Source organism: Diadema antillarum, unplaced genomic scaffold (genome assembly GCF_040938485.1).
Source record: "Diadema antillarum isolate AM-2024a unplaced genomic scaffold, OU_Dant_1.0 scf00000010, whole genome shotgun sequence".
Classification (NCBI taxonomy): domain Eukaryota; kingdom Metazoa; phylum Echinodermata; class Echinoidea; order Diadematoida; family Diadematidae; genus Diadema; species Diadema antillarum.
Genome location: NW_027270899.1, coordinates 508,094 through 522,028, shown reverse-complemented (window position 1 = coordinate 522,028; position 13,935 = coordinate 508,094). Strand labels below are relative to the sequence as shown.

Genomic DNA, 13,935 nt, shown 5'->3' with positions numbered 1-13,935 from the left:
TTTTTGCAAGATATTGATGACGACGTCGAGTTTGCATGGATCCTAGCAGGGAGGTGTCCCTGATCCTAGTAACGCAAGTCTCGCGAGACACTAGCAGGAAAAGTGTCAGCAGACGGCGAACAAAACTACAGAAATACCACCTAAGGGAAAGCCGAACGCGATGGCGATGACATGTGAAGTGGAAACACACACAAACACTCACACACGCGCATACACATACCCATACACACAAACCCGTTGTTATGTTTCTGCTTGAAGGACGGCGTCCCATTCTCACATTGTAATCTGATTCTGTGGTTAGCAGACGACCATGCCAATGGTACTCTGTATACTGTGTAACAGTACGAACCCAACGCCTAACCATGGAGGTATACCTCCATGGCCTAACTGTTGAAGTCCACGCACATGCGTACAAAAACCAACTTGTACACTGATAGTCTTTGCTCAAGTGACACTATTGGCAATTTCGACGCGTTAGGGTTACGGAAAAAAAAATCGCAACCCGGAAATAGGGTTACGTTTTGAACGTTACTAATACAGCCAGTGTATACGGTATGCGCTGCGTGTAAAATAGAGGTTTGCTCGAGAAGATCAAGAGGACTGGTATCGACACACATACATTTACATGAGGACTAACTGCGGCAAGAACAACAGCGGAAGAAGTCGCAGGTGCATTTCCTATCGGTATCTCACTGCAATCTCTGAGGATCCTCTCCAAACTTGTAAGTTGATTTGATATTAAAAGTTGGGCAGTGGTATGTGTCGATGCTTGATACTCTCTTGTCTTTTTCGCAAAGTTCTTACTGAGACACTGTCACTGCAGACTCTGGTATTCTCAGTTTCACTCTTGTGTGATGTGCCAAATAAGATCTGTCGTCTAGAGCTCTAATAATATGAAACATACCTAGATTCAGTAAGGACAGTATATAGGGAAGGACTACCAAAGCAGAAGTCGTTGAACTGACCACGGTGTGAATGGCTCGTTAGAATAATTTATGAAAGGTAAGTTAAGTGCGTTTTCGTTTTGACTAAAGTACCATAGTTCAGAGTTTAGCCAGGAACCAGGGAGGGCCGTGGCAAGTAGTAAAAAATCAAGGTGGGGACAAGATTACAAAAGAATATGGCTCAAAATGCACGCCGTTGCTCCCCGCAGCCGGCCGCACGCACAGATCTAGTTAGATACAACCTACTTGTAAAAGCAATTTGTATTAAGTAATTACATTGACTTTCAAGAGCAAATTGTTGTTGCTCATATAGACAGAAAGATCCGTCTGTTCAGAGGAGTCTTTTATTTTTTTGACGTTATTGCTCTCCTCTATAGCAGAGGGGATCCATGAAGCTAGACGCAGTCTCCGCGGAACATATCCTGACGACCAGATACAGACCGATCTTTCAGTCAATTGCTCATACTATTAAAGTTTTACTAGATTACTACTTTTACTAAGTGCACTAAGCATAGACTCCCATGTCCCAGATCGAACAAACAAATCCTCACTTATCAGTTGCTGGTTAAGTTGTGGATCAGATGATACTATTAGTATTCGACAGAGATGAGTTTTTGCGGCATCTTCGTATAAAGTGCACATGAAACTTACACGACAGGAACCCATTTCATAAAAAAAGTTGATATGATAGCAAATATTGCTGGAATGGCAATTGTCATGGTATTGGTAGTGACAAGAATTAATGCTGCTTCCTGATTGGCTGTTGCTATGGGAATTTGCCATTCCAGCAGGAGTTGCTATCCTCACATCTTTTATGAAACGGGGCTCAGATTTCAAGGCCACTTTTCACTTGTGTTTTAAACGACCTTTCTTCTTGTTCTGGCTAAGTCAATAAGTGCATACTCAACAAACAAATCATTTTGTATGTGTGTGTGTTTGTGTGTGTGTGTGTGCATTTTGTTCATTAGTTTCATTTGCTGCTGTGGTATACTGAATTCAATTCAATATACTGTAAAACGAGAAATGTTCGCGTGCATTTTAATTTCGCGAATTTCGCGAGCGCGAAGATTCGCGAAATTAAAATGTACGCGAAAGTTCTTTTCTACACTATATGCATTGAATACCAGTTCCAGTTCGCGAAAATTTCATGCCGCTAAAAAGGCCGTTGGCTCCAATTCGCGAAAAATTCATGCCGCGAATATATCATGTTTTACAGTACTTTGATACCTAGCTTGAAAGCATCCATTAGAACAACAGACAGTGGTCTTATTCACTGAAATGAATAAACACACTTAAACAAGGAAGTCCAATGGCCATGTACAATTGAGTATATGAATATAAGAACGACCCAAGTCCAATGTTTGGCCAAATTCAGTTTGACATGGGAAATTGTAGCTTATGCATGGACTCATCTTGTGTATAAATGATAAATCCTAATTACCCCCGGAAGTGCCTGAAATAAATGATTTAAATCTTATATGAATGTAAGAATGAAGGACTTGGGTCATTCTTACATTCATGTTATAGCGCCCTCTCTCGTCCTTCTCTCATCTCTATAGCAGAATATCATGTATATGAATCAAAGAACCACCCAAGTCCATATGAATCAAAGAACGACCCAAGTCCATCACACAAAATGGCCTCCACAATTAATGTTAATGTTAATTGTCATAATGATATATGTTCTAATTTGTATATACAATGTTGCCATCCCATCATAGTTAAATAGAATATTATTGGACGAACAAAAAAAGATATGAAGTTTTTTTTAGTTTACTCGAAATGGTCTTCCATGGACTTGGGTCGTTCTTATATTCATATACTCAATTGAATCATGCAACTCTGCAAAAACAACGACAACAACAACAACAACATAATTTCATTACAATTTGCAGTTTGATGTTCATTCAAGCTTTGTGGAATCAGGGGGTCGCTTTGATTGGAATATGACTGCTTTTGGTTTTGATTTTTTTTTAAAGATGATACAACAATGTAGGCATATCTGCCTGTATCTCAGGTGCTAATACACTGTATGTATCCATGTAGATATCTTGAATTCTGCACTCCCAAAATTGCTCCAAAATCACTGGAAACACTTGATAGCCTATCCACTCGCTCAGAATTTGAACCAAATGGGTTGCCAGGAAGTGTCAATAATGACTTCAACTTTCATGTTGTAGCTCAAAGGCACAGACACACACACAGACACAGACACACACACACACACACACACACACACACACACACACACACACACACACACATACATACACACACACACAGACACACATATTTCTCAACTAACTTCTTTCAGCATGCCATACTGATCTTTAGCTCCTGGTTATTAGCTGGCTAACTTTCAGATTGTGCATTCAACATACACCATGATCGATCGCGAAGAGTGAGTAGTTTCGAGCGACAACATGACCAACTCAGTCAACAATCATCAATTTTTCCTGACAACCAGTTGGATTCAAATTCATGTTAGTGATTGAAAATAAAATTGATGTTAGGCCACCAGATTTCCTAAAAGGTTATCTTTTGATGGTCTGATCGAGCAACTAGGATTCAAAACTTAATGTTAAATGTTTCTCGTTAATTTTGGCCAATAGTTGCATTTTCTTTTCAGGTCACCACAATTTGAAATTTCAAGATGTTGGTTGCCCAAACAGGCCACCATGGGGGGGGGGGGGGGGGGGGGGGGGGGGAGAGTTAGAGTCGAGCCCAGAATCCAACATACTAGTATACTATACTCTGTCATTCTGTATTCAGTATTGTAAGATTGAGTATTGAAAAACTCACAAAACTTACGCAAAGTAAATACATGTACATGTACAGTAATATCTCAAAGGTTTTGATGCCATGAGTGATGCACTGCATGTGATTTGTAGATTTTATTTTTGTGTTTTCATATTTGTTTCCAAAACAGGTGTCTAACAAACAGCCACAGAGGGGAGCATGGGAAAGAGAACGGTGGTGAATGCGTGTGTCACAGACATCGAGAAAAGGAGAGAACCAAGCAAACATTATGTAAGCTTGCTAATATTTGTTTTATGGTGCATGTTTGACATCAATTGATTAATCATTGATGGTATGTGCAAAGAAATGCTTTGTGTAGGATGCACATTATATGCAGTATAATTGATATTATAGAAAATGTAATTTTGTGGAAATATATCTAGAGCAAGAAAATCTAAACAGCCAGGTACAGTGTGCACTCTTTAGTGTAACCATACAGTTGTAAATACTGACTTGAACTTGTGCAGATGAATAATGGGTAGATGCATTGCAAGTTGGGAGTAGAAGTTGTTCCTGATACAATATTTTCAACTTGGTGCTTTTCTACCCTCCCATTTTCTTTGTTTTCCTATTTTGTTTGTAATCAAGTTGAATACTAAATCAATCTTTGAAGGTACATGGTTTTGTCCTCGTGGCTGACAGATACTTCATTCATACAAATCTTTTGATTATGTTTTTATTTTAGTTTTATCTTAATTCAACGACAGTATTACTTGTTTATTTATAAATGTATATTTCTGTAGGTTTGCTACAGTATTTAAGCTCATTTTTCCCCTCTGTTACTGGTACAACAGACTTCAGTTGAAGACGGACAACTGGGTGAATTTTTACTTTGATTCACACACACACACACACACACACACACACACACATACACACACAAAGCAGCTCCAAACAACTGAAACAGCAATCAGATCAAGATATTGCCCAAAATCCAGTGCTAACAGCTTTTGGCATTTGTACATTATTCCTATTTGTCAGCATTATGATCAGCGTGTGCATGCTGTTAGGGTTTGTTATTACCATGACCAGGAGTAATTCTCACAACACACAACAAATATTACCAATTTGCTATTTTGCTGCCTCAGCTGCTCCATTTGAACCTGTGAGGTCATCGCACTGTGATGTCATATGTGATGCAAACAGGATCTCTTCATCACACAATGTAGTGTCAAAATTGTCTATTGACAGACCCAAGAGAAAACAGCTTACGATAGATGAAGGGTAGTGCCAGGCAAGGACATGTGTCTGCTGTAATGACATGTGGCAGTATATTCCTCTCTTGTGATGAACATATTCATGTTACAACTATTTCCACCTCAAGAATTCCTACTGGCTCCACAGAAGGATGTACTTGTTGGACACTAAAGGGTCTTTGCTTTGAAGATGACTGTCTTTAGTAACAGTACAATGCTGCTCGATGTTCCATGTGTCACAGTCTTCAAGGATTAAGATGATTTCATATCCTCTCAAAAGAGGTGTTGTAGGAAAATAAATCACTTTTTTATTACAATTCTAAACATCTTTTCCCTCTCTTACAAATAAATCATGGACATGGTACAGTATTACCTGTTCAGAACCCCCCTCTCCCCCCCCCCCCCCCCCCACACACACACACAAAATATGACCCAAGGGTGGTTGTAGATGAGTTCATTTTAACTAGATTTTGTGCATGTGTAATGTGAAGAATATGTTTGCCTGATGGGCAGGTGGTCTGACTGTATAAAAAGGTTTGACTGTATGATCATATAATGAAAGAAAATAAAAGGAAACAAGTACGATATAACAAGTGTAGGAGAAAAGTTTGCCTAGGCACGTGCTAGATACTTGGACTGAAATTATGTTTAATGGCTACATTCATTGCTCAGGAAAGCTAGGACCATCAGCACAACATGATGATGCAAAACAGGGAAAAATCCAGCCCATGCACACACACACACACACACACACACCCACACACACACACACCCACACACTCACTCAAACATGAATAATGAACAAAGAGAACCCCAATTTTTCCCCCAAACCCCCAAACTACTGGTAGAGGCAAAAATAAGCATTGTGGTTACAAACGTTACAGTTACACAAGGATATTCACTGTTTGTTTTCTGACAAAGTGTTTTAGAGCTGGCATGTACAGTAGGTGTGACATTTCATAAAAGAATACATCAAACAAGATACAGTATACTGCAGAACCAGAAATATCAGTGGCATGAAATTTTCATGAATTGGAGCTGACTGCCTTTTTCGCGGCAGTAAGTTTTCATGAATTGCCACTGGCATTCTATGCATAATGTTGCCAAGAGCTTTTGCTTGCATTTTGATTTATAGTGAATCTTGGCTCCTCGAGAAATTCACAAAAAATTTCATGCATCCCAAAATTTTTGGTTTTACAGTACTATGTGAAAATGCGATTCAGATTTTATGCTTTCAGCTATTCTAGTTAACTTTCCCAACCTGATTTTCTTTCCAGGTTTACATTATTCATGTCACATGGTCTGATGGGTCTGTTAATGTGATCTACAGGAGGTACAGCACATTCTTTGACCTTCAGGTAAGTAAAGAAAAAAGTGCATTCTGCAGGGATTTGTTATACAACAAGAGAATTTAATGCCTTTAACCCTGTACTGCCCGGCTATTTTACAAATTCTGCATCGAGCCAGGTGGCTAATTTTCCCCCATTCCCAAACCTTGGTCATTTATTGGCCAATTGTGGCCAAACTTGGCATGACATTGTCCCTTCATATATTTTACAAGAATGCATAGTCCAATTCATTCAACTGTACTGCTCATACTGAAGTGCATATTTAGTTGTTTGCTACTGGAGCTAACTGTGCTCGGTATAACTGACAGCACAGTGCCACCTTGTTGTAATGTATCATAATCCCACAAATTATGTCTTGCTGCATATCAGCAAACATTTGAGACAACGCCGTTAGTCTAACTTGGATTTGTTAGAAAATAAAGTTCTTGTGAGGAAATGAAACTCCTCAACTCAACCTCTCAACTGCGTGTTCAGTACTGTTGAGGAACTCATTTCAACACACTCAAGATAACTGTGTATCAACTGCAGTGCTTACCCATGGAACAGTACATGAAAGTAAACACATAACACCCAATATGATGATGTCGCATCAATGTAAAGGAGAGTGCAGAAAAGAAAAATGTAAACATTTTGGAGGGGGGAAGAAGAAATACCCATTGCATAGATACAAATTTCTACATTTGGAAGAGTTGTCACAGGTAGGCCTATGGTACAGCACAGTAATGATAATCCAGTTTTTGCAGGAAGACATGAAGTCTCTATAGACACAGATGTCTCATTGTCTGAAAAGAAGTAATTTGATCCACCAGATATCCTGTCATTGGTCAAAAGCAGAATCCATTTTAGCTCAGAAAGTTGATGATTCCAAAGATCATGCTTCTGGTTCAGTGTGCTGCCAACTTATCAACACCTGGTAACAGGCTGTGTAAGTGTGTGGTGTTTAGCACACTTACATTGCACCCAGGTCCCATACTCAACCCTGCAGATTTTCAGTTTTTACTGAGGTTTCACTGAGATTTGCAAAATGTCGTCTGTAGTACTGCAAAAATGACAAGAGAGAGAATAAAAAACAAAACACGCTTTTTGTCTGTATTCAAGTAAGTAAACTGTCATTACAGTACCTTAGGAGAGATTGTGTGTGTGCTGAAATAGGGATCTCAGAACTCACAAGAAACCAAACAAAAATGAAAATCTCATATCACAGTCACACATCTATGTTTGCTAATGGTAAGGAATTTGATACTGGAAATTTGATCTATTTTTCTATGATTTTAACCTTCTTTTTTTTTTTTACCCCGTTGAGGACAAGTCCCGAGTATACTCAGGCAAGCGTCTATGAAAAATGCATGTTGTAGCAAAATCAGCCTGTCCTCAACAGGTTAATAACAAAAGAGATTGTCAAATGAAAAGACAAATACTGTACACCCTCATTATTCTTACAATTCTCCTCCAAGTACAATTACACAATCAATTAAATAACTAATTATTTATTTACAATTACAAGAACCAGTGTATTGCAGATGTTGGGAACATTGCATGCAGTCCCTCCGATCCTTGAGTGGATGGGGGGCTTGGCTAATTTCCTGAGTAGACCACCATTTTTTTTTTCTTGAACAAAAATATATCAACTGAATTCCCTTCGCCCTTACATAAAAAAAAAATATGACCTTCAAGCACTGGGGAAAAATCTTTTAATCTTTTAGTGTTGTTTTTGACTTGTTAATTTGTACAACAGTTTAGGAAAATTTTACCCCAAACAAGTTAGTACAGACTGCCGGGGTACATCCTGAAGAAAGGTGAATGATGTCTCCATTCTATGAGAGGCACTGGACAATTCATTCTGCCTGGGTCAGTAGCACAAACTGTTGCTTTGTGCTAATATTCAATGGTGTGACACCCCCTTTGCCATTTTCATGCTAGAATCAGTATACAGGGTTCGCCATCAGTTCCCAATATTGCCCTATATGCACAAAGTGATCACTTGATTTTGTAACAGGTCTAATAGTTTTCAAGGCCATGACAAGTTGGTATACATATGATAATTGCCAAGAGAATTGTAAAGACAACTTTACAGTCAACTGATAAAGGGCAATATGTGACCATGCATAACAAAACCAACACAAAGTTGCACGCCTCAATAATACTCATAATATGTGAGGGCTCAGAATAGGTGAATAGGTCAACATGGTCAATAATTGTTAGTTTTTATGTTTTCTGAAATCTGGTTCTTGTACATAAGTTTGGAATCACAAATTGACTGGGAAATTGTGAATTTTGCAGTTTTTCTATCACTTTATTGTGGAGTAGTATGGTTATAAAATGCATGTTTTACTGGTCCCTTCTTAAACACTTAAGCACTTCTTAAACACCCTCTACATGCTCTTCACTTTCAACTCTAATAACTCTTGAAAGGATACTGCTTTGAAAGTTAGTAGTAGTCATGAAGCAAATGTACTTACAGTGCACAACTTTTAAGCCTAATCTGATAATCTTTTCATTGTGGTTACTATGGCATTTTGCATCCTGTATTTTGTCCCATTCAGTGCATAGAGCGTGGCTTGATGAGGATGAATCACTTGCATTTATAAACTCAATATTTAAAAGGCCTTTTCGTCAGTTTAAACACTTATCCAGAGTATGTACTTTTTTTTGTAATTTAGATACAATGTATATAAGAAAATCCATTTGTAATGCTTTAATGCGTCACTAAAGCTTAGAGTCTGCTCTTTCAGAATCTGCCATTAACTAAAAATTCACATGTCTGGTGACTTTTTGGTGGGTTTGTGATGCAGGGTCACATACAGTGTATGATAGCATAGAATAGAACCTAGTTTGTGAGTCCAGTGAGCTGATGATGCCTTTTCCTGCCAGTAATCAAGAGCAATGCTGTTTGCGCAAAACTCATATTCTCTGTAGTTACTCTTTTTGATATCTTTGATTGAAATGAGAGAGCTTGTAAATAGACAGTACTTTCATAAGATTAAGATAGATATACAATCCCCCCGTGGGTCCATACGTGAGATATTCCCTTAAATTTGAATATAGTTTTCTTCTTTATTGTATCTTTGTAAAAGAAGAAAGAAAAGTCAGTTGGACTGCTGAGGTACAGAAGGTGCTGCCAGCAGTGAGAAAAGTGATTGGGACAGTTGCACTCATTTCTGTGTTTTCTGCATTATGAATCCTTTTCTTCTTCTTCTTTTTATCCAGGTCAAGATTCTGGGTCAGTTCCCTGATGAAGCTGGAACAAACAACCCCTCTGCCAGGTGTATTCCATTCCTTCCAGGTAATATTTACTCAAAATACAACAAGATTTTGAAATATATGACACAAGACTTAAATTGTTCCAAGATTTGTTTCTTTCTTTCTTTCTTTTGGTCAACCTGTAATATAATTTACTTCAATAGATAAAGTGAACTTGTTGTGCAGAGGGATGAAAGTTTCACACTGGGGCAAAAGTATTAAAGGCATAATTTACCATTTGCAGATGAAGCAAAAATCCAGCATTAGTGCTTTGAAATAGTTCTCAAATTTGAGTTTGGGATAGAAACAACCACACTGTAAAAATTTGAAACCGTATTTCCATAATCATTGTTAAGCATTGTTAAATAGACAAAATGTGAACAATAATTATAATGAAAATGTTGCCAGAATATTACCATCTACAGTTATGATTTAATGAAAAAAATACTGATATCTCCTTATATCTTAGGCTTTATTGCAAAGATTTTATTTGGTAGGATGTTTTGTGATACAACAGACCTACACATGTATGCGTCAAATGTGATATCTTGAACAGTTTTTTAAATCACTGTTTCCAAAGGTAAACAGGACCTTTAAAGAAAGATTTGAGTTAATGAATGTGGAGTACATATGTTTTCACAAAACAGTTATGTAGTCACTACAGCATAATTTCATTGTATGCTGAGCAGTGTCATTACTCAGCACCTTGCTCATTAGCCAGTACTTAGTGTACATCAAGATATTGTGAAGTTATTCTTTGTATTAAATAGTTACTCAACAGATCTATAGAGCACTATTCCCAATTCAAAGCCATCTTTTTCAAATATTTGCCACTATTTGAGGTTAAGGATATATTTTAATGTTCTTGAATTCATGTAAAAACAAGGAGAAGATCATTTGTGAAGATTGTACGCAAGTAGAATTTGTATGAAACTGCATGAGAGACCTGTGAGTCAACAACATCACCATCACCTCTCCCATGTACAATTATATTTGGTATATATAGCATGTGAGAATGACCACAATCATCGTTTGGGGGGAAACATAAAAAGAAAAAAATCACAGCTCCCTCGTCGTGTTGTCATAGAAATGTACCTGCTCTGTTTGTGGATTTCACTGTATCTATGAAAGTCGATGTGGGCAAGGTGTGGGTTTTCTCGACAGCCTGTCAAGTTGACTCCATTTGCCTAGCTAATATCCCTTTCATGCTTAGTAAATTTCACCCAAGATTTCCCAGGAACTTTGGGATGATGCTGTAGCATGAGAGCATCATGGATAAACTTTCGGATAGGGCTTAAATGCTGGATGACTTTTCAGAAATCTCACCTTGAACCATCCCGTGTGAATTTGACGGTTTCCTCCGCAAATTTCCGGGGTGATGCTGTAGCGTCAAAGGTATCGTGGGTACCTCTTGGTGAAAAGCAAAGGTCAGCATGCAAACAACATCTTGGTGGCCATTTCGTGCATGTACAACATAACATGTACTTGCGCTGCAGAAGAGCAGGCAAGAGAAATTCAAGCAGGAGCTCATTGGCTAACTCTATGATAGAAATGTCTTACAGGTGTTCCCTGTTTGATTCCCACAGGTGATCACCCAAGAGGCTAGTGTGAAGTGGGTATCACGCGTACATGAATACATACTTCCCAGAGACTCCAACTCTCCCGCTTGAAATTTAATTTCTCCCGCTTGAAATGATTCCTTACTTAGTGTCATCGTATGTTGAAAAATAAGCCTTAGATAGCACAAGATAACATCCAGAACCCTAAAGCTGGACACCGGCAACAAGGAACTTCGCGCACATCAAGTTGGAGTCTCCTGTTTGCTAGGGGTTTCAGGCGGGAGAATCTCCAGATCAGAAGGTGCTTGGGGTTGGAGTCTCTGACTTCCTAGTAATCAGCACACAATCTTGTTCCATTCCTGTTGATCATGGCGCAATGTATGGTATGCCTGACTACGTTCATTATTTAACCAATCTCCCAGCATTCTAGTTTTACTTGTTTTGTTTGTTTGTTTGTTTGTTTGTTTGTGTTGCTCCAAGCAGTTTTATTGTGGAAGTCAATGATTCTTATTGCTTCATGTCTCATAAGACTGGTAGTGAAGGATTAGGAACTTTATATATTTTTTGTAAATATTGAACTGTGTGAGTACATATCAGAATTATAATGTAAAACACATCCACCAACAAGATGTTATCGTGTGTACCATTAAATGCTTGAATAGATTACCCCTCCATGTATGAATGCCTTTGTCTCCATGAACTCATGTGAATCCCAGGCCCCTCATCATTGTGGTTTAGTGCAGTATCTGTATATTGTATTTTCGCTTTTCATTGCTGGTGTCTCGTTAGGAAGAGTAAACAAAATCTCTTCACTTTGGAAGCCTCTTTTGTTCAACAAATACCAATTATTTATTTTGGTTGGAATATTTTTGTACTGTAAGTCCCTTCTATTAGTACTTGCTGATTCTCATATTTTGGCGAGACACCTTAGACAAATAAAGTTCCTATTTCTCTCACAAGTCGGAAAAGTTCTGTAATGTTTCTGATATTTGTGCAGATTGAATGAATTTACCCAGTTCCATGTAATCTTTCTCCAATTAAAAGGGATGGTATTGGTTAACATGAGGATTGAGTTTGTAACTTTTTGCAAGATAGAAATCAAAGCAAAATAAAGTGATCCTAATGTAAGTTGGATCCTACCTTTTACTAGGATCCCTTTATCTCAGCTATTTCAAAACCAGTTTTCATCAAATAACCTTTGAATCCCTCATAGAATTACATGCTCTTTCATATTCTATAAGAAGTTTCTCGTTATCTCACAAAAAAAGGTTGAAAACCTGAAGCGGCATCTCAACCAAAACTATACCATCCCCTTTAGACATGCAGAGAAATCCAGAAGTGTTCTGCTGATGATGACGTAATGATTTCAGCAGTAATATTCCCCCAGGACTCAATGGGTTGATCTGATACTCTAAAGTGAAAATTTTCATGCTAGTAGTTTCTCATACTTTGCCTGGTAATAAAAATTTTGAATGTTTTTATCTCCACAGAATCAAAATATTCTACACAGTAATATTATGTTTGGCTAGGTATTTCTTTTTTTTTTTGTATTTTTTTTTGTGTGTGTGTGGCAAAAATCAGCATGCTCCTATTTTGTACTAGTTTCATGAAAATGAAAATAGTTTCACAAAAGTTGCCACATTTACAGTAAATCATACTGTCAAAGTCAAGTAAATTACATCATGTGTAAAATGAAAAAACAAAATAACAACTGAAAAAAGACAGAAACAAAACAAGGAAATAGAACAAAAGATTTGGAGCAAGTTTGTGTCAAACCTAGTGTAGAATTATATTTCTGTTTTCCTCTGTTCATTAAGATGTTTGCCAGAGGAAAATGAATGGCCATAATTCTTGATGAATTGTCGCTTGGCATCTCATGAAAAAGGGGAATGAAGGCAAACCCCCAAGTCGCAATTACCATCCATCATGAAAGGTCATTTGTCTACCATAGACAGTTATTAGTGCATGTGCACTGATTCATGCAACTAAACCATTGTACTGTCAAAAAAGTGATGCATTACAAGGATTGATTATTTCCACACATAGCAGGTATGCAAAAATATCCAGTGAAATAATCTTTGATCAAGAGATTTTATTTAAAAAAAATCTTACAGTGTATGTTGTGCCTCATTGAAAATTGGAGAAGGGTGAAATGAGCAATTTGGGGGTTTCTTTTACCATTATGAGGCACTTTTTCAAGCATGCATTTTTTAAATAGTTTCATTATATTTATTTTTTGTGGGGGGTCTGAGGTAATGATGTGCCAATCATATGAATGTATCCAACGTAACGGATGCTTACTCATTGGATGTACCTAGTGACTCAAGGAGAATGAAAAGAGGAAAAGTCTTGTGTTATATTTGGTGCCTAAGAATACGCAGTCTGTCAATCATACAACTTCTAGATTATCTCTCAGGTTAAGCATGTGGCTATGGACATTAGTTGCCATGAAACTGCTTATCAAACCAGGCGTGAGTAAGTCCATTCTTATTTTATAGTTTGTGTTTTTTTATACAGTCTGTATAGTGAACATGAAGTGAATCTCTTCTTCAGGTAGTGAGGAACATGATTCAAACATCTCATGACTTAAACTTGTAGTCTGAAGTATGGAATGTTAAAGGGTGTGTACAGTTCTGGTCGAGGTAAGGACTTAGCTTTGAACGTTTTGCGAGATATTCAGAAACCACTCTATGAGATGTCAAAGAGCATGCAATTCTAAGGGGTATCAAAAGTTTATTTGATGAAAATCGGTTTTGAAATGGCTGAGATATCCAAAAACAAGGTGAAACAAAGAGATCCTTATAAAAAGCGTGGCCTGTCGCCTTTTATTATTATAATTTTTTTGGAT

The 13,935-nt window shown here is 37.7% G+C and overlaps 1 protein-coding gene across 2 annotated transcripts in view; it reads left to right on the top strand.

Annotated features, from left to right (window-relative positions):
• The first annotated feature begins 590 nt into the window (after window positions 1-590).
• The window catches only part of LOC139720262 (SH3 and PX domain-containing protein 2A-like), a 59,103-nt gene continuing 45,758 nt past the window's right edge, over window positions 591-13,935 (top strand). For both annotated transcript variants that reach the window (XM_071631630.1, XM_071631626.1), the window contains exons 1-4: window positions 591-722; window positions 3,874-3,974; window positions 6,217-6,297; window positions 9,496-9,571. In XM_071631630.1, the coding sequence (XP_071487731.1) occupies window positions 3,903-3,974; window positions 6,217-6,297; window positions 9,496-9,571 (229 nt within the window). In that variant the 5' untranslated portion in view covers window positions 591-722; window positions 3,874-3,902. The remainder of the gene's footprint in view (window positions 723-3,873; window positions 3,975-6,216; window positions 6,298-9,495; window positions 9,572-13,935) is intronic.